Raw genomic sequence first — 21,959 nt, 5'->3', positions numbered from 1 at the left:
CGAACAGTTCAGACGAGACAGAACAAACAAGGCAACAACTAAAATCGATTCTTGAATACAATTGTGACCAGAATCGTGACAATCCATCTAATCACTGAGAAAGGGGCGGGTGGAGGTTGGTGATGAAGCATGAAAATCCCACAACACAACAAGGGTGGGGGGTTGGGGGTGGGTGCCCCCCCCGTGCCCCCCCCATCCACTTCCTTCACACCACCTGCACGGCACTAGAGCAACCACAGTGGCACCGATAATAACAAGGCGAGGCAGCGGCCACCCCAGGGGGTGATGGAGGTGTGTGAGGTCGTGCACACCCCTCCATCAGCCCCAGGGTGTCTGTCCGTGTGTCTCCGTGAGTGTACATGTCTCACCGCGTGTGACGGGAGCGAGCGGTAGTGGCGCGGTTAGCACACTGCGCTAAGAATACGACGACCCAAGTTCGATTCCCGCTCACGGCCAATAACAGGGACGATTATCTGAACCGGTTCTGGCATCTCATAGGTCGACTCAGCCTCAAATGAGTACCTGGTGCGGTGTGTAAACATCGCCACTATAGGAGACAAAGGCGGCCGGGCACGGTGCCGTTCCAGCCTTCACATGTGCTCACTAACAGCACTTGCCCCAACAGTCTGATAAGGCTATATGGAGAACTTTTGTCTTTGTTGTTGTGTGTGTACATGTGAGCATCAGTTAGCAAGCTGGACCATGCTACAAATCCGGCGGCCCGAGTTCGATTCCTCTTCATGGCCAACAGCAGCGATGATTATTTGAACCGATCCTGCCCTCCCCCCCCCCTCCAAGTCGACTCTAAAAGAGCCAATTTAGTTGCTATGTCCAACATGCTCACATTGTTCTTATGACTGTCACTGCAGAACCAAACACTTCTTGTGTTTGTAAGGCTGTGTTAATGATGGCGGTGCTGCATTTTTGTTATATTTGTACTCTGGATAACGTTAATAGAGTATTAAACCTGTTTGTATTGGGGCAAATACACTGGATTAGTGCATCCAATTTCATTAACCTGCCTGTATCATGAAAACCAACACGAAATGTATATTTCAAGAAACAATGTGAATTATAAACCCATCCCTGTAGAAGATATATTGTTGAAATATTTTGGTCAAAGCTGATGTGTAAAACCAAATTAAATAATCTCAGTAAACAGGGATATATGCAAGTTTTATCTAGACCTGTACTGGGCCTTCCGAGGTAGACTTCGCCTTAATTATATTTCGTGAACAGGGGAGAAACAGCTGGGTGTGGTGCTATCCACAATGCCTATTATTGTGCTTCGCCAGCCCAAATAGTGCTCGCAAAGATAACTTGCCCCTATAGTCTAGAAAGGAAGATATGTGTGTGTGTATACATGGTATGTATGTTATATGTGTATTGCATATGCTTGTACATGTGTATTGCATATGCTTGTACATGTGCACACGTGTGTGGGTGCAAACATGCATGTCAAATGTGTGATGTTTGTGTGTGCTTCACGAGTGTGTGGAATTGCGCACGTTGAGTGTGTGTTGTTTATGCATGTTGTGCCGCGTTTCCTTACGTGTTTGTGCCTTGCAATGTGCGTGTGTGTATACTATGTATTGTATGTGGGGAGCGGTGGTGTAGCGGTTAGCGCGCTTCACTACAAATCCGGCGACCCGGGTTCGATTCCCGCTCACCGTCAACACAAGTGACGATTATCTAAACCGGTCCTGGGCCTCCCCTAGGTCGACTCAGCCTCAAATGAGAACCTGGTGCGGTGTGTAAACATCGCCACTGGGGAGACAAAGGCGGTCGGGCGTGGTGCTGGCCACCCACCCCCTCGTATACCGTTCCGGCCTTCATAGGTGCTCGCTAACAGCACTTGCCCCTGCAGTCTGCCAAGGCTATACGGGGGATCTTTGTCTTTGTGTATTGTATGTGCTCTCAACTGTAAACACGTATGTGTGTGCTGCTGTGTATTCCAATAACGTGCGTGCTGTGTATTTTATGTCATCATCAACCATTGTCTATCTACTGCTGGATTACGGCCTCTATTATATATAATGTTGCGTGTATTGTACATAGACACAATTTATACATTGCATGTATGTGCCATGTAATAATGCACATGCATGCACGTGTGTGACATGTATTGCATGTGTGCCATGTATTGTGTGTGTATGCACATCTGCATTGCATTTGTATTGTTTGTACATCCGTGCATGCACGTGCTCCACAAAATATCTGTACGTGACACTACACAGCATTTATGTGTACGTGTGTGCATGCACACATGCGTGTACCAAGTATTGTACGAACGCGTACATGCGCACACGCGCGCACACACGTGTGCGCACAGGGGCGTGCGTGTGTGCATTCCCTCCCGCTCGGCTCCTGTCGGTCACAGCTCATTAATGTGCCAAGTTATTTGCCGTGCGGTGCCGGGGGCATCTGAAGGACATGCACGCGCGCGCGCACACACGCACACGCGCGCACAGGGCGAATCCCGCAGCCTCGGAGGTGCGCCGACTGTCCGCCCCACTTGCCCCTCACCCTCACCCTCCCCGTGGGTTGTACATGTAGAGCTCTTTGTGTCAATCCACTGCTGGATGAGGGCCCACTCATGCTGTTATAGGTCATGGGGGCTATTTGATGATACTTGATCCATGCTGGTTAGTGTTGAGTTGCTGAACAAGTGAAGATGATTCATTACTTGACAACGTACGTTGCCTGGATAATCCCTTGAGATGGAATATCTATCTCGTTTGCAAGGGTGTCCACCAGGGTGTCAAGATACATAGACGTAGCACCCGTGCCACTGATGATAGCTGTTGGCGGGAATCGAACTCAGGCGCCGAGGTTCTAGAGCAGTGCACACATTTCTGTGCCGTATATTTGCAATGACCATACTTCAGCGTGATGAGCATGGTCGAGTAGCCACCATGACTGACACGATATGGGGAGGTCTGCATCCAGCAGTGCAATGACAAAGGGCAGCAATTCAATATCCAATGCTTGAAAATGTGGAGACAGAAGGGTGAGATAAACTCAAATACACGAGTGATATAAATTGTGGCATCACAAGACTGGGTGAGATAGAGATAGCAGAAGTGGATAGACCGTGGCGTTTTATTGTAAAATTATATAAGTTTGATAACACTGTAAAAGCAGACAATGGGGGTTAGGTGTTGACTGTACAACTGCTTTGAAATCTGGCAGAAGGAAGGAAGCCATGGCGAGATGTAGTGAAATAAATGGCATTGGCCGCGATGACCTCTTAAACTTGAAATAAGGTCACGACCAATTCACAGTGAACGTCTCATCAATAAATAACTACACGCACACAACTAACACTAACAGTCCCCAGCCTATCCTCAAACAGCACGGTGCACGCCACTCTTACTTTATTTCTTTATTTTCTCTCCCAAAATTGTTTCCTTTAATTTATTATTTTTCCTTTAATAAATTGTTTGCGACGTAACGCGGCGCACTGGTGAAAAATTGGAATAAGTTCTAATTTTCATCCACTTAATTTTTAAATAGCCTGCCAGCGCAGGACTGACAGTGCAAAGCTCTGTGTGCATTGGCAATTAGTTTGGCGATAACCTTCATTTGACACGTTGATTTAATTTCCGAGCATCAAACTGCTCAGAAAGGTCACTCAGGTCAATTTAAAACAATACCGCAGCACATTCCTCAATGGGATCAGAGCCCCTATTTATTTATCTCCTTACTGGAGTGCTCATGCACTCGACGGAGGCCCCTAATTTACGGCGCAGAAACTCAAGGTGTGAATCGCACGCTTTACGATGACGCCGAGGTTCGCCGCCGCCCCCGTCGCCGGTCTACCGCAACGAGACGCGGAGCGGCGGCGGCGGCGGCATCTCATCACTGTAAAGGCTCGGGTCAAAACGGCACGAGAATTGTCGTACAATGGAGTGTGTCCTTGAAACACCAGGCTAATTGAGGGGCTGCGATGCTCCCCGGTGCATCCGTTTTCTTAATAAAATCCCTCGACTTCCACGAAGGCCAAATTCAGCCAATTTAAAGCTTGTTACGTTATTTGCACTGCATTTATAATATCTGTATCGTTGCTATAATCGTGAAAGCCACGAAGAGAAGAGGCGGTAAAAAAACCAAGACAAAATAAACGATAGTTGAATCGAAGTGATTCGTGGCAATTCACCAAATTGTCGGGGGTGGGGAGAAGCTGAGGTTTTACAAGCCTGCTGCCCACAGCTCACCTTTCATTCCGCCTGAGAAGCCTCTCCAGTTGGCAAACACCATGAGTGGGAGGTGCTCCCGGCTGAAATCCTTGATGGCCTGTGATGTCTTGTACGCCGAGTCCGGGAACCATACTTGGCCCGCCTGCTGGATGATCTGTGAGGGACACACGATTGTGGCCGTTAGTCCGGCAGCACGGGTGAATGTACAGAGACTCTCCCCTGAATGTGCTTGATCTGGTTAGAGTTTGTAATCTAAGCTGACTTCAGCCTGGATAATAAGTATAATATTTTTTTTTTCGATTTAAAGCTTTCGTGACTGCAGGGATTCATCTTCTTGGTTCTTTCGGTAAAGTCACGTAGAAGGGAAATAATAAAATAATAAAAATAAAACATAATAAAATAATTCTCACGACGTTTCGGCCACAACGCAGCGTTGTTACTATTTCCCTTCTACGTGACTTTACCGAAAGAACCAAGAAGAAGTATAATAATTACAATAATAAATAAGTACATCCTTCTGTCGATCCACCGCTGGATAAATAACCACCGTGTCGAGCACGAGAGTTGTTTGGCCACACTTGGGGTTGGTGAAGAAGGGTCCCAGCACTCATTCGGACGTCGCTCACGACTGATGCGAGCAACGGCCAGAAATTGAACGCAGGTCACTGGGTTCCATAGCGTGAGTGTGCACCATCGTGCCGCAGCTCCACCCCAACACTATAATTATTCATTACAACTTTGACGAATATCCCAATGTATTAAGTGAGGCTTTTCCAGATATATATATATATTTTTGCATTATTGTGAGAATTATATCACCTGCCTCCACCACAACACTAAACAAGTGCACGGGGTTATATTCAACAAAGCGCTTCAGAACAAAATAAATGCACTATTTGACCTTTTCAGACATCAGCCACGTCTATGCGTGTGTGCCCTCAAAACTCACCGCCGTAGATGCAATGATTATCTCTGCCTGCATGACTCAATTGGCGTGGTGACGCACGCCTAAAATTCATCAACTCGTGGAAGCAAGAGTTGGTGGATCATACACAGATTCAGCCGTTGTGCATTTGAGTCACCTGGCATATGGGGCAATGGGGTGGTGCCCGTGCGTGGCAGTCAAGCAAGCATGTTGATGACCAATCTGCACATCGGCTTTTGAGTTTTAACTGCTTGTTTGCATGGGGATTTCTCCTGGCACTCCCAGTTTCCTCACACACAAACAACAATAATACTGAACAAAAAATTATTGGCCAAAAATCTCAAAGCAAAATGCTCCTGAAAAGTTCTGGCTCATTGTGGCTTTCGCTGGAATGTAACGATCTCTTAGAATGCAAAAGCCGTAGAATACATCGCAAATTGGATTTACATAGTGTCGAAATGTGCTCGCATTTCAATTCGCTGCCCATAAACAGTGGGCATATTTATTTTATAGGGAGAAAGGTACTATCAGTCACACGCAGAAGGGAAAAAGGAAGGTCTTGAGCTTGAACTTAAACTGAAACAGGGAGTTGACAGCAAAGGAAAAGAGCCGTTTTAAAGTGATTGTAATTCATTGAGATCCCATAAGATGTAATGGTGTGCCTGAATGCAACAACTATCAACAAACCAATACCACCAACACCACGACTGCAGTCTTCCTAACCCCGCGTTTGTTTTTTTTGTGTGCAAACAACTGCTATTCTTACCATCTATTTCTGAAAACTCCCCTTGTAGGCCGTGTACCGTTTTAATCTCAATCGGGAATCGCACTGGCTTTTCTCAGAAAAATCGTTCTCAGGGTGCCACACACACACACAAATAAAACCAGCCTCGTAACACGACGTTTAGCTTTACAGCCATTTGGGCTCTGCGCTAAGTCTTCTTGGAACAGACTCCTACCCCACCGAAGCTAAATCTCACAGCGGGTTGTTTTATGTTTTGTATTCGTCTAGGTGGTGGCTGTCGGGTGGCTCAGAGGTCACAGGTCAGAGGACTGAGCTGGCATCACTGAGATTCCAGGTTTCAGCCACCTGCGATTAAACCGAGTTCCTCAAGTAGTGGTCAGCTGGCTCGACTGTCACGTGACGAACATGACTGTAATACGCAGTTGGTGGGTAAGTGATACCACATATGATAATTGGTGTTTTACCCTTCTATCTGGCAACAAAACTGACACCTTTTTTTTTACAAGGAGTCATGTTTGCATAGACCACAACACCTGTAGCCATAATGCAAAAAAAAACATAACTCTGATAATATATGCACTGTCCTTGAAGTTGATTGGTCCACACCCGAGACAGCGTCTCGGTGCATATATTATCAGAGTTATGTTTTTTGTTTGCATTATTGCTGCAGGACAGTTCATATATTATCAGTTATGTTTTTTGTTTGCATTATGACCGCAGGTATTGTGGTCTATGCAAACATGACTCCTTGTAAAAAAGGTGTCAGTTTTGTTGCCAGATAGAAGGGTAAAAAAACAATTATCATATTTTTTACTGGCAAATGAGGTTCCAATGGTGATACCACATACTGTGTGGACTAGAGGTCACTTGAGGGGATCTCTTTGGTAGCCCTGTGATATCTGCTTCCATGGGCCTGTCTCGAATGCAAAAAAGTTGGACTGCTTTGCAACAGATGCAAATATATATACTTTGTCTCTTGCATTATCGGGATAAACTTGGGGGAAATGAGAAGAAATTGTAACCTCGGGTTTGTACAGGTTTGGTGGGTATCTTAGAGAGGGTGCTGCAAAATCCAACGTTTAATTTTATCTGTCTGCTCGGCCTTGCCGGCACAGTCGTGTCGTTCTATTTTCACACACACCGATGGTGAAGAGGGTGCAGGAGATGGCAACGCCTCTGTCTGAAACCCTCCTGTACCCGGGCGTTTTGGCTGAGCCGTGCGGCTGGCTCGGCAAAAATAAACCGGTCAGTTAATGAAATTATGGTAATGCTGTCTGAGCGTTAACATGTCCAGGGATCAGCTAAACATCCCAACGCAGGACCAAAAAGAGAATTTAATGCTCTATGAGGTTCTCCTTTATGAGTAAATGACAGTTCACCATCATTATCATCTGCACCATCGTTATCAGTCATCTATTGCTGGATGAAGGCCTCCCTAACATAATTTTCATCTGCAATCACCCTCTTCTTGGTTCTTTCGTTAAAGTCACGTAGAAGGGAAGTAATAAAATAATAAAAATAAAACATAATAAAATAAAATAATTCTCACGACGTTTCGGCTACAACGCAAGCAGCCGTCTTCAGGTGTTGTAGCCGAAACGTCGTGAGAATTATTTTATTTTATTATGTTTTATTTTTATTATTTTATTACTTCCCTTCTACGTGACTTTACCGAAAGAACCAAGAAGATGAATCCCTGCAGTCACGAAAGCTTTAAATCGAAATGCAATCACACTACGAAGCCATAATCCATCTCACTCCTGCACATGAACATCTCTAATTGCTCTATCTCCTTTGTACTCATCCTCGTGGGCACGTTCTCTCTTTCAGCTGCCATTTCATCACCAGTCTCATCTGTCAATGATTTTGTGGAAAATTATTTTAAACATTTTACGGTTTCATTTTAACTGGCCATTAATTTGTTGGAATTAGGGTAAGGGATTTGTGTTAGAATAAATATTAGTTTCAAGGATTTGGTTATGGATTGGGACCGATGTTTACAGTAAGAGTAAGAATTATGCATTACAGAACATCCTAAGTTCACAGTGTAGTGACATCGCGGATGTCACTGTGCAATGCCAGCTCTCGAGAGGCACGGCGTGGGATGTATTGCCATCACGGGCACCACGTATATGTGGGTGCAGTACTGCCCCTAGGGAGGCTCGGTGAGCGCTGTCCGACAGTGCCGAGTGGCACCACGCTGTGCGTGCAGTGCCGACCCCTACAGGATAGGGTGCGAGAGTGCCAGCCATGGGAATGGGGTTAATAAGGGCCATGGCACTCTGGTTGACCCCGAAGGACACGTGACCGGTAAAGTCTACACAAGGGCCCCAGGAGGGGGCTAGGGGTGGTCACGTGTCAAGGTCGAGAACCTGCTCGAGGATTCTAGAAGGTGATCGTGGCCAAGGGCGGAGCCAGGCCCGCCACGGAGGATAAAAGCCGGGTTCCCGAGACGGACCAGCTGCTCTTGTTCATCCTGAAGAATCTACGTTCTACGTTCTACAAGAGTCACCAACACGTGGACCGGGACCCAGGCCAGGGTCCGGTCCATCGTAGCTAACTCCAGTGTAATTAGTGCAGTCAGCCTGGTGGTTCACTACCATAGGTTGTTAATGTGTTCAGGGGTAGTACCCCGTGTGTTGGTTTTAATAAATGTGTTGCCTCCAAGAAGTGCGTCTGCGACTCAGTTGAACTCACTACAACAGTAATGGGAACAGACAAATTTTGCGTTAACAATGGCTCATCTGTGAGCCAAGCCAAGCTATGTGCTGCCATGAAGATAAAACATGTTATGGTTAGAGTTATGATTATTTCATGTCATAATGTCAGTGATTTATCCAGGTAGGCCTGTGACTGAAGATGCCTGTGCAGGCATGTCTTGCAATGGGATGATGGGCCAATTTAATCTTAAAGACTATTTTTCACGCAGGAAGCAAACTGTAGCACACGTGGATACAAGTTTACACTCAACAGTTTGCACAGATGGGTTAATGTGCCCACTTTCTGTGCTGCCATCTGTTGAGCATTTAGTAACCCAGCAGTGCTAGGTTAGAGTGTCTTGATGGGTTTATTGGACAATTTACAGAAGGGTTTTCCCTCCTCTAAATGTTTGCACACCACCACTAGAATCGGTGCTTAATTTATAATCAGTTCATCTAACTCCAACAACAACGCTATTAATGTGCCACAAATATCCCAGAAACGTACACAGAAACAAACAATGTTTATATGCGCCACCACCACTGCTGCTGCCGCACGGTGAAGCATAGGTTTGCAGGATTCACACGCAAACACTCACGTTGAGTGACAGCCAAAAAAAATATCGCTCGGAGCCCCCCCCCCCCCCCCCCCGTTTGATAGGACATTAAAATAATAATTAGCAACAGCAAATAAGTGCCCTTCATCAACCGAGCTGGATTAAACTGGTTCTGATTGTAAACTTTCTTCCTGGGCGTTTCTTTAAACTGCATCTGGTGATGGTGTCACATAAAAAAACACTGAATTCTATATGTGTCTGTCTCTCTCTGTGCGTTTCGTGTTTGTCTCTCTATGTATGTACGTGTTTTCGCCTGTCTAAACAGGGCCTCATAAACACGGGCTTACTTACGCTGTGTTCCTACTACCACTCTTTGAGCTAAACTCCCTACTCATTCCCACCCCCCTCCCCCATCCACTCTTTTTTAAAATGCCAGAAGTGATTGCAAATCTTGGGGTTAGGTTGCCCTATCACAGTTGCCGACAACCTGCGCCTCCAGAGTGCTTCTTGATATTACTTACTAAGGACTGTGTTATATTTACATGCATTGCAGCTCGTGAAATGATATGATATTCAAAAATAATTCTGGAAAATGTTTTTATTATAAAAGCATGGTCCTGAAATGTACAAAAGCAAGAGACACCACTGACGCATTTGTTCTTTCTCTTGACTTCATTACTTTCCTAGAGGGTGGCCCAGTTGAAAGGGTGCAGCTCTCTTAGGAAAGAATCAGAATTATTATTTATACCGGAGGAATCCGATGAGAGAATCACCAGGCCCGCTAAAAGCGAGCTGCATGGCCTGGTTGGTGCTGGCTTGGCCCATCGGAATTCCAGCCAAGCCACTATAGCAAACTGTACCGACTCACATCCCCAGGGGCATTACCTTGGATGTGACCAAGCACGAGGGCAAATGTATGGAGAAATTATAACAACATTTTTCAGTGTGCTGAGTTGGGGGAGTGTTGAATTGAATGTGGGAGCAGATTGTGCCCCTTAATACCAGAAATTATTAAAATAATTCATACTTCAAATTTTAATGTTAAACCTTACACAATTGGCAGAAGGGTGTGCGCTAAGATAGCCTACAGATTAAGGCACAGTGGTGGTGCATCTATGAAATCAAGTAAGGCAAAGCTATCAATTGGCACACTGCAATAATGCCAGTGCTAAGAATTAAAACCATTTCCTCTAACCCAAACTTTACACCTAACCCAAGCCAAGATAAAAAAAAAATATATATATATAGATTTCAAAACCTTATTCTAATCTGGATATTCCTCTGAGATTTCCATCTCATTTCCAAGTGAGTTCTGACAGCACTGGCAGTGAGGCGGCAGTTCCAAGAGAAAATTTGCAGCCAGATTGTCAGAGTAATGAGAAAATGTAACAGCTTGCAAACATTAAACACAACAATAAGCAGCACAGATACATTTTTAGACAGCATGGCAAATAGACTCGTGCAACTCGGACCCTTAGCACTAATCCTTCACTTTAACCCTAAATATAACCCTTACTATAACAGGATATCTACACCTCAGCCCTAATTCATGACCATGACCATAACCTCAAAACTAACCCTTATCTCTGACCCTAAATCTAACAATAGCTCTGTATCCTATACTAACCTTTTGCCTTAATCGCAATCCATAACCTATCCTTAACCCAGACCCAAATCTTAATCTTAGTAGCTATCCCTAAGCCCAATTCTAACAAAAGCCCTCACCTTAATACATATTCTAACTTGTGGTCCTAACCCTAATGGCTAAACCTAAACCTTCGCCATAATCCAAGATCTTAACTCTAACCCTAACCCAAAGCCAAACACCAATATCTAAATCGAACTTTAACAACAGCCCTGGCTCCCATATGAATGCTAACTCTCAGCCCTAATCCTAATTCCTAATCCTAACCCTACCTCTAATCCTTAGCTCGAATTCTAATACCTAACCCAAGGATGTTTAAACTTTTGGAATTAATGGCTAAAATTATTAACATACTGAGATCCACAGGCTACAAACATGCAATAAATACATATAGCTATAAGAGTGACATGTATTCAGAGAAGAGATAAGAGAAAGAGAGGATATGTATTCAGAAGACCGCTATCACAGAGCGAGATAGGAGTTGTATTTTTAATTCCGAAGCTGCAGCAGGTCATTTTTAAGTTTGAGTGGCATCACGGCCCGGATTAAATGAGTTGTCAGCAAGGATTTGACCTATGGGAAACAGTTTGGATAGCCCTGACCTAACCCTTAATCGAACCATAACCTTCAGCCGTTACCCTAACCTGTACAGTAAATCCCAGTAACCTTAACTCTATACTCTAAATCAAGATAAAATCCGTAATCCTCTACCTAAATTCTAACCCATAGCCCTAACTAATACTCAATCCTTAACACTGAGCCAAACTAAAGACCGTGAAAATCAAGGGAAATTTGAGGTCAATTGCTTCCATAAATTGTCTCCGCGCCATTTTCTGATCCGTACCATTGGAAACTGTAATGCCAATTTACCATCATATCACAGACAGAAAAGTCACGTGACTACCTGAGGTTGTACGTTCTGTTGACTAATCAACGTTCGTGGAATGCACTTCTCAGCATACCCGGTTGTCACTGGCTGGACAAAACTCTGCTGCCGTACCAAGTTTTTTGTATCAGTTGCTGAGCACAGACCCGAAGGTCCAAAACGCCAAGCCGCCAACAACAAGCAAGCAGCGTGACCGAAGGTGTAATAAATAAGAGTTAATGCATTTCTTGAATTCGGCAAGGTTATGAGAACTTGGGAAAACAGTTCACGGGAGGGTATTCCAAAGTCGTGCCACGAGGAGAAAGACCCAGCCACCAATACCGCACAGTGTGCGGTATTGGTGGCAGTTGGTAGCGAGACTCCCGTAAAATTGCCCTCGTGCATCGTGACCTTTACACTGAACCCCGGTGGGCTGCTGTAGGGCTGTCTGTGTGCCTGTGGCACACTCTCTCTCCCTCTCTCTCTGTGCAAGTGATGCTGCCTCCCCGTGCGTGATCCTGGCTGCACGAGCGATTGCGTCTCACCTTGGCCTCCGAGTCGAGGTTGGCGGGGTCAGCCGGAATCGCCAGCTCCACTGTTCTCGTTTCCACGGCGACGACCCCCACCGGGATTCCTCCGAGCCTACGTTGCATGAACACACACACACGCACGCACAGATGAGTGTTGATACACAAAGATCCCCCGTACAAGCCATACAGACTGTTGGGGCAAGTGCTGTGAGCTAGCACCTCGGAAGGTCAGCATGATGCGTGAGAGGGTGTTGTTGTCTGCGCCTGCCCGGCCGCCTTTGTCTCCCCAGTGCCAATGTTTATACATCGCAAACCAGATACTCATTTAAGGCTGAGTCAACGACCTGGGGAGGGCCAGGACTGGTTCAAATATTTGTCACTGATGTTAGCCATGAGCGGGAATCGAATTGGATAGCCACATTCATCGCGCAATGCGCTAACCACTATGCTATACGCAAGCGTGTGTCCACACACAAATGCATAGTGAAACACAAGTGTTATTATGCGTACACAGGCATATATGTGAGCATGCATCCTCAAATGCACTCTAGGTACACACACACGTGTGCTTGTGCATTCAGGCACGCCCATGATCACAAGCACATTCGTACACGTACGCACACGTACGTGTATACATCAGGCAAGTAACGATGCATCTATTCATGAAATTTCTCATACCACATGCATTGAATACCCTGTGTCTGAAGGTGTAATGTTATGATTGCTGCTAATGAGAGGCACATATTTTGGTTAGGTTACATTGAGGCAATTGAAAGCAGATACATGGAGAGAAGTAAGAGAGAACAAAGAAGTAAGAGGACAAAGGAGATGGTATACATGGAACGCAAAAGAATGAAATCACGTGCACACACACCACACACACGTAAGTCAAACGGTAAAAAGGAATTTAAGAACTCTGAATAGTTTGATGGCAAAGTACAATGTATGATGTGCGAAACTAAACGTATTCATTTACTTTTCGCAAACATAACAATAAACAAAATGCCAAATTAATTATTTGTAAATAAAGTTCGTTCTCTGCCAACTCTCCCTCTTTCAAAATAACTACAAATATCATTACACACACACACATATATAGTACACACACACAATTCATTAAAAAGAATACTGTGTCACATAAACAATGAACTGCATTAGCGCAATGAAGTGGCCTTCCACAGTGCCACTGCACCCGGGTCTATTAGGCAGTTGGTGGGTTTAATGGAAATGTAATTTTAATAGCTGACGGAATTAAACCGGCATATGCCGTGCTCAAAAATGCACAGATTGACTTCGTTGCGCGACATCTCCTGAATATTCTTCACCCCCCCACCCTCCTCCCCACAATACAAGCTGCACAAGCCGCAACAACTGCTACTGTAGGCTTAGTGGCATGCACAGAAAATTCTATGCTGATGGCAGGGAAACAATTTGAGTTGTGAGCCTCTTCGTAAATTTATTTATCATCACAAAAACAGCTATTTCCCACCCCCATGCCCCCTCCAATTTAACGGCCACAGAATGGCCAACAATAAATTACAACAACACCAACAACGAAATCCAACAGCTGATGCTAACTACTGGACAATATCGCGTATACCTGGGGACTGAGGTATAGTGCGGATAAGTGAATGCCAAGAGAAAATGGCAGTTCCAGCAACATGCTAAAGTAGGTGGCTGGACAAGAATAACATAAACTGCTTTGAACATGGAGAAATGCTTTACCCTACTTAAGCGACGTAAGCAAATCCACATTGAGAAAACGTTACTGTGTGAAGAAGTTTGATCTGTAAACATCTAAAGAAAATTTACAATTACACGCAAACAATGCGCTGGAGTGTGGGCAGGTAATTGATCAGGATGAATGCATGATTGTCGGATATGCGACGTTGTGTAATTGCACTGTACATAATGAGATCCACATCGCTCCTGTCGTTTTGCTGCCGTTTGCAGTCGTTTACGAATGTTGGGCATTTATAATTGTCATGGGGCTGGATGATGGACCAGAATAATGCTCATGTCCATGCTGACGGTACATAATACTATGCTCGTGTTCAGCAAGAAAGTAACTCCGCGAGGCAGAGCGTATGATTAATTAAGATGGGCACGGTGACATCAAGGGCATTTATTTTCCTTGAACGCATCGTGGGAGAGATGGTCGAAAAAGTCAGAGAGTTTCCCGCTCAAAATGAGCGCTCATCTCCTGTTCACAGCCCTGAGCCACGGTTGAAAATTCCGATTTCTTCTTGGTGAGGGCATTATTCCAGTGTGCCAATTGACTATTAACTTTCCCACAAAGTGGTACTCAGTATTTGAACCTGAGAGGGATGATGGGCTGAGTCAACCGCCAGCTCGGATCCAAACTCGCAAACCTTACAATTGCGAGCCACTTGCTCTACTGCTGAGACACCTGGTTGGTTGGTAGGGATATTAACTGTGGCCTTGCCATCATAACAGTGCATCTATGTACATACTATACCCGTGGTTACAGTTATAAATTGTGCAAAGTCTTAACAGAAATACTATTAAACAAAAGTGTGCGTTGTTTGCATCTCACAGCGTACACCTGGGTGCTGAACAATGGAATTTGTGGTACTCAGAATTGAGTTATTTATGTTTTTTTTTAATTCTAATCTACATTTCTCAGACATGTCTTTGTGAATATGGGCAGGTAATGCATGTGCACAGAAAAGCATAAATATACAAACACATTCACTCACACACTCACATGATCAATAACACAAAACAAAGATCCCTGATATAACAGACTTTTTGGAGAAAGTGCTGTTAGCGAGCACCTATGAAGGCTGGCACAGTACATGTGGGCACGGGTGGTCAGCACCACACCTGTGCCTTTGTTTTCCCAGTGGTGATGTTTACACACTGCACTAGGTACTCATTTGAGGCTAAGTCAGCCTAGGGGAGCCCCAGGACCGGTTCAGATAATCGTCACTGGTGTTGGCCATAAGCGGGACTCAAACTCAGATTGCTACGTTCATAGTGCAGAGTGCTAACTGCTGCACTACTGCTCCCCATCTATCACTCACACACAAATGCATGCACACACAATCACTCACACACGACTAACACAAATAGTCATACGAAAATATACTCACACACATAACACACAAATACAAACACAATTACTAGCACACGTGCACATACCAAATCACTTACACACGCAATCATTCAAACACTCATTCATTAAATTGGAGAAATATCCCACTGCAGGATTTACTAACAAGTGAATTAAGACTAATTAGGCTTTCCAATATGCTGACCACCTCACTCCGGTATCAAACTAAGACCCAGGCTTCCCCGACACCACAGAAACACCATCAAAACCCTAAAAACACGGCCAATCGCCGCACCCACAACTGAAAGCTCAAAAACCCTTCTCTCAGCTCTTTTCAACCCTCCCCCCACCTCAAAAAACCACCCAAACAAACATCAACTACCTATCTAAGACATAATATGAGCCAGGTTTGGATGAAATTTTCCCAAATCCCATTTGTCAATAAGATAGCCCTATGAGGTGCTGTTAGCTTTGCCGGCAGGCGGATGGCAGGGAGAGGACGGAGAGAAGGCAAGGCCCCCTCTCAACAGGGGTTAATGGCCCCATTATGGCTGACACGGCGACCTGCGGGCCTCTATGCGGCCATGCCGACTCACGCGAAATAAGGCCCTCAAAGGCAGCGGCGCACCCCGCGTGCAATGATGGTGATGATGATGATGCCGCAATTTTGGCCCTCGCCTCCAGGAAAAGAGAAACAAAATTACGTGAAAAGGAAATAAATATATAAAGAAAAGTTAAATCAGAGCAATTTCGCCATGGCCAAAATCGCCCGTGCCACATTTCCCCCCCAACCACCGCCTGCCCGCCCGCCATCATCGTACCTTGCATCGCGACAGCTCGAGTTATAAAAAATAAAATACTCATACACACACGCACACACAAAAGGCAACAAAGGACGGTGAGAAGACAGCACCAAAATATCTGCTCTGAAATGGAGATAATGTTCCAGATGTGCAGTAAATGGAAAAACAAAATCACGTGAGAGAGGGATGGAGAGGTGGGTGATGGTGGCGGCGGCGGGAGTCTGTGAGGTAGGGGGGTTGGTTGTGGCAGCAGCAGCGGAGGTCTCTAGAAGAAAGGCAGCAAGGTGGCTGGCACTGCAGTGGCCGTGGAGAAGGGACGAGGGAGTTTTAGGGGCTATCGGAATGGGACGGAATGTGGCGAACAACAGAAGCGTTGCGGCTCGGGGTTTGTTGTTGCGAGAGGAGGAAGCAGCAGCAGCAGCAGCAGCTTGGTAATTGCCTGTGATGAGGCAATTTAAAAACGCACGCGCGCACAAAGGGGGTACGATTGGCGCGGTTTGAGCGGCGGCTCCTAATGCGTTCCGAATGACGCCGTTTGGAGGTCCTCTGCGGGCGAGCCAAAGGATAAAAGGGGGTTTAATGCGCAGTCGGAGAGAGCCGCAACGCTGCAATGCGCGCCCATCTTTTATCAAGTCGCAGCAGTGCTGTCCTTAATGCTACACATCAAAGGGCGCCGTGATAAGAGAATGACTTTCAGTTGCTGGATTTTTTTTTTTGGGGGGGGGGGTGAAAAATGTATGTGCGCCTGTGTGTCTGTGGCGTGGTTATTTATATATTTACGTAGCATTTATGTGTTTGTCTGCAAGTGCATATTTACTTTTGCCGAACTGTTAAATCGCAGGAATAAATTTCAAATGCAAACGCCATGGCTGTACTGTACAGCTGGGCACCAATTGCACTTGTACAAGCCGTACAATTGGTTTCACCTCTGTTCAATGCTCTTGCACCTCACTATAGGCTGAGGCGACCTAGAGGATGCTCATATCTGGTTCAGACAATGAAATTGCCAATGGCATAGTCTGTACCTCGGAATCGAACCATGTTCACAGGCATCACAATGTGAAAAATCTTCCCATCAAACAAACACACATGCACGCACGCTTGTGTACACACACACACACAAAGGTCCTCAGAAAATGCTGAGCATCTATTAATGCTGGAATGATACACAAAGGAGGTAATGTGGCAAGCACTATGTTTAGTCACCTTACCTTTTCTTCAGTCCTTCCTTAAAACACTTTTCTGCCCACTGCCTCCCACCACAATACCATGGTCCAGATACCAGAAGCACCTGACAACCTATTCCCCTTTTCCACTGGCACATCCGTGCCGAGCCAGCACTGGGACATATGTATGCACATACGTTGAACTTATTTCGCACCGTACGTAACAAGTTCAACACCATTCTGACGAATTGCCCGATGATGCTGGATGCAATTACCAGCGAAACGTCGTACTCAAAAATTGTAAATGTTGTGGTTTCACTCTTCAACACACAGGTGGGCTAAAGTAGTGAACTATTTGTCTTTTGTCAACGTGACACTTTTTTGCTGATTGGCCGTGTCGGGTGGTGGAGGGTTACGACACATTTATAAATAACGCGATCTAAACCCAAAAACTTTATTATGAAGTTCAACATATGTACGTACATATGGCTCCGTGGTGGCTCTGCTCAGATGTATACCATGGTAATGGGGATTTTTTTAGACGAAAAATTTACCTAGCTGAGTGCCAATCAAGCTGTGCCACGCTGGTTTCTTAATCTAGCTCGTGCCCAAGCCGGGCCAGGGACGGCAATAATGATGCCTTCAATTTACGTAACATTATCAGACATAAAAGAACATGAGTAAAACGGTGTCCAGTCAAGAGCCTTGGGCCACTAAAAAAGTGTGTGTGTGACAGCATGTAATATCTGTGCGAGTCAACCAATGCACAGCCTCACCATGTCAGCTGCGTCTTGACGTTCCGTGCAACGTCAGCGATGCGGCTCTGTTGCTGCAGTGGGAAAACGACTCGTGTCTCCTGACCCACAACAGCCTGACTCAGCACAGCCCCCCCCCCCCGCCCGCCCCCCTCCCCAGGCAACAACTCGAATGTGCCAGAGGACAAAAAAGAGTGGACTAAACTCTAACCTGAAACGGGCTCCCCCCATGGTCTAAGGAGAGAAGGAGCGACAGTGCGACTCACTTGGCTCGTCCCACGACGACCGTCTGTGCCCAGGGTCGCATGATCTCCATGAAGGAGCCGTGGTCGAAGAAGCCACTTTGCCACGTTTCCTTGTTTGCTGTAAACGGGACGGAAACCAGAAAAATGCAACACAAGTTTTGGAACGAGACGTGTCACCCACCCATTTAATTTCTCACAAAATATTTTACGGGACAATCGTAGGCCGCAGGAGGCGGCACGTGACTGGCAGCGACAGCCATGGGGGGGGATGATAGATGTGGCGTGCTGGGTGTGGAACTATTAAGTACTGCTAGATCAAGGGGTGTTACACAGAGATGGAGGATGACATACAGTATGGTCAAAACAGTATAAGATATAGCAAAGCATGGGGAAGAGACCAAACGACTTCCATATAAACAGGATCAAATTCAGGAGCAATAAAGCGGAGGTAAAGAGGAATGTCTTAAGTCTGAACTTGCACGGGGTGGGGGGCAGAGGAGGAGGAGTGACAAAGATGCTAAAGAGACAAACAAAGCGAATGCCAATAAGCTGACGTCTGTTGGCACACATCAGCATCCTGACACCCGCATTAATGAAATAACACTTAATTTAAACACGATTTTTTCTGTAGCTACACAATCATGTAAATGTTGCAAATGCATGGCCGGTTAATTAAATAGTAAAACGAAAACAATCAAATTCTGGCAGATTAAACTAAATTACGCCGATAATTGTCATGCAAATGTCGAAGTTTATGAAACAATGAGCGCTCGAGGTCACGCGCGGTCAATGCGTTGATGAAACCTGAAAGGCAGCCTTTAAATAAACATATTTCAAACAAGAACCCCTATACAAAAGGACATTCTCTCAGAGGTTTCTCTTGATCATAACAAAATAATACATTGTAAAAAACGTCAGCTGGAGAAGTGGTGAGAGATATCAAAATCAGTTTGGGTTATCATCCCACCTACCCAAATTCACCTAACTGCACTGATGAACAAGTATGATCAAACAATCAAACAAACGCTGTGACCAACATGGCCCGGTGATGCCTTCATCCAGCAGTGGAGTCACATATATGCGGCTGTAAATTACACAGTAAATTGGAATGTGGATAAACTCGGCACCAATTGCGGCTGAATGCATCGCTGGGAATTACTGTGGCTCAGACCCAGGACTAACATACCGCCCCCCCCAAAAAATTCGATATCCGTGATAACGAGATATCATATCGCCTTCGCTTCAATTCTTCAGCGTCAATAGCTTATCAAATCATCGATATCGCACGCGCCTGCACGTGCTGCTCTCCCAGCACTCAGCACAGACCCCATGACCCCGGTCTGGGTCACGACCCCAAACTCTCGAGGCCGTGATACACTAGGGCAATTTTGGGGCAATCGTTGTGTGCAATCGTCATCGGCAATGGTTGCCACTCGGGATGAACTGATTCACTTAAACCCCATCGCACGGTAATTCCATTAATTGTTACAATTTTGGGACTGAGATTCGGTTACACAGTGGATTCGTTTTCCCAGTATTTGCCACCGTGTTTTGTATTGTTTCAAGCAAGTATCGTTTTGTGCTCCATTCGCCTAAATGGAAAGTTATCATATTATTCGCATATGATTTCATTAATCATACAGATTGATCCTCACACGCACTATTGGATGCATGCATCATGAGCTTTAAAATCAATCATGATTGATGAATCGATGCATCTATACACCCCCAGCTGCTCCACAAATATATATTGTCAAATAATGTAGTCTCCTAAATATGGACAAATCTGATCACTGCTTCTCTTGTATGCATCTTGAACTTCCTCCGATTGCCACACCTCTTAGTGTGCAATTGGGATGGCAGTGAATACCCTAGGATCGTCACATGAATACCCTAGGTTGTGTGCTCTGTAGACCAATGACTGTTAATTTCATGCAGTTTTCAAGAAACTCTGCTTTAATTCTCGAGAGATAGAGAGAGAGATCAATCAACCTATGCCATTTTACCAAGTTGCCATAATTGCCTATGGAGTATATACATTGTCAGTGACCGTTGCCTGCAACGATTGCCTATCAACGCTTTAGTGCGAACGGTGCCACGACACGTGTCCGTTTTGTCGAGCACACACGCAGAAAATTGGGCGTAAGGGGGTTAAAATCGGCTGAAGATACATGTCTAAGTCACGGAAGTGGTGAGGGAGCCCAATTAGAAACGTTAACGATTTTTTATTCGCAGCACATTTTCGGCTCGGGTAACGAGATGGTGGTGAGGGTGCCGACACAGGACCAATCTGATGGGCAGTGGCGATGACAACGGTTAGGCAAACGGTTCCGAGCCGCATAACAAGCCACCGGCTTTAACGGACTTCTCTCGTGAAGTGACAAAATAAACGGAACCATTTATTTTAAATAAAAAAAAACCTCTTTAAAAAAAGACTTGCTCAAACCCAGCCATGACATTATGCAGACGAATCAGAGCATTGTAAGGAGACAAATATTGCAAAGCTGATGAATTTCATGCATCTACCTACCTCCTGACCTACCTACTTGCATGTCTGCCTGCCTACTTATAAATTTGTTTACTTGTGTACTTATCCATCTTTCTACTTAGCTGACTCTCTACCTACCAACCCACCTAACTAGCTATGTTCAAGACTACCTATCTACTTGTATACCTACCTACCTATCAAACGTATTGCCCATCTACAATCCTGGCTACTGGTCTACCTATGAATCTATCTATCGACATACCTATCGAATTACTATCTTAGCTCCTTCTTAATGTTACGTTGAGGCGCTTGAGCCAGGTAATCCTACCTACTAACTAGATTGAAACAATAATGATAACACCCGATTGTGTGGAAAGCAGGCTAATCATGGAATTGCTACGTGCTTTCAGTCAGTTTTGTAAAACTACAGGATTTATTACCCTGGTATAGACATTGATATATTTCTAATCAGACTACAGTCACGTGTAATTTCAAGCACTGGGTTACACGATTTTGAGAATTTTATATCTCTCTCCACCGATAATGCAGACAGAGGGGTAAAAAGAATTACATCTTAAAATTTGTATTTAACATGTTTTTTTAAACTGCCGTCTGTTTTCAGTGTGGCATAACCAGCCCATTAGAGGCAAAGCGTACACCGTAAACGTCGACGTTTAAAAACGGAGGGAGAAAGTTTCATCGTGAAAACAACATACAGGGGGTGGATAACCTCCGAGTGTGAAAAGTGGGACTTGCAGATATGTAAACATCTATATAAAAATGCTAAACGACGATTAATGGTGATTACAAACGCGTTATCTGCCTCTCCTTAAAGGACCACGATGCCAGGGCACGGTATTATGATCTCCGCCGGCTCAAAACGAGCGGGATTAATTGTCTATCAGCCTGGGCTGGCTCCGTCACTGATAAATGGGTTCATGGGAAGTTCAGCTCCGAGGTGCGGGTCCAATGTGTGCGGAGGCCGATTAACATCACAGCCGAGACAACCCAACACTCATTTAGGTTTGCAGCTTTTAACCTCGGCACCATGGGGAGAACATACAGAAAAATAAACAAGCCAATGACACAACAGATCCAAAGGACACGCTATCCCCCAAATCAGTTTTGGTGAATCGAAAAATGTATAAATAAATAGACCACTGCTACCGATTTCAAACTGATCGTGATTGCCTTTGTGCCGTGCGAATTGTACACTGGATAGGACATGTGCTTGCAATGCTACCTACACATCAGGGCAGGA

The 21,959-nt window shown here is 45.1% G+C and overlaps 1 protein-coding gene across 4 annotated transcripts in view; it reads right to left on the bottom strand.

Moving 5' to 3' along the window:
- The window catches only part of ACACA (acetyl-CoA carboxylase alpha), a 215,224-nt gene that overhangs the window by 41,772 nt on the left and 151,493 nt on the right, over nucleotides 1–21,959 (bottom strand). For all 4 annotated transcript variants that reach the window (XM_078873726.1, XM_078873722.1, XM_078873725.1 and 1 more), the window contains 3 exons: nucleotides 18,232–18,328; nucleotides 12,181–12,277; nucleotides 4,218–4,353 (listed from right to left, as the gene is read on the bottom strand). In XM_078873726.1, coding sequence (XP_078729852.1) covers nucleotides 4,218–4,353; nucleotides 12,181–12,277; nucleotides 18,232–18,328 — 330 coding nt within the window. The remainder of the gene's footprint in view (nucleotides 1–4,217; nucleotides 4,354–12,180; nucleotides 12,278–18,231; nucleotides 18,329–21,959) is intronic.

Source organism: Lampetra fluviatilis, chromosome 37, assembly GCF_964198595.1.
Source record: "Lampetra fluviatilis chromosome 37, kcLamFluv1.1, whole genome shotgun sequence".
NCBI lineage: Eukaryota > Metazoa > Chordata > Hyperoartia > Petromyzontiformes > Petromyzontidae > Lampetra > Lampetra fluviatilis.
The sequence above is the reverse complement of the archived record's forward strand: the minus strand, read 5'-3'. Positions and strand labels throughout refer to the sequence as shown.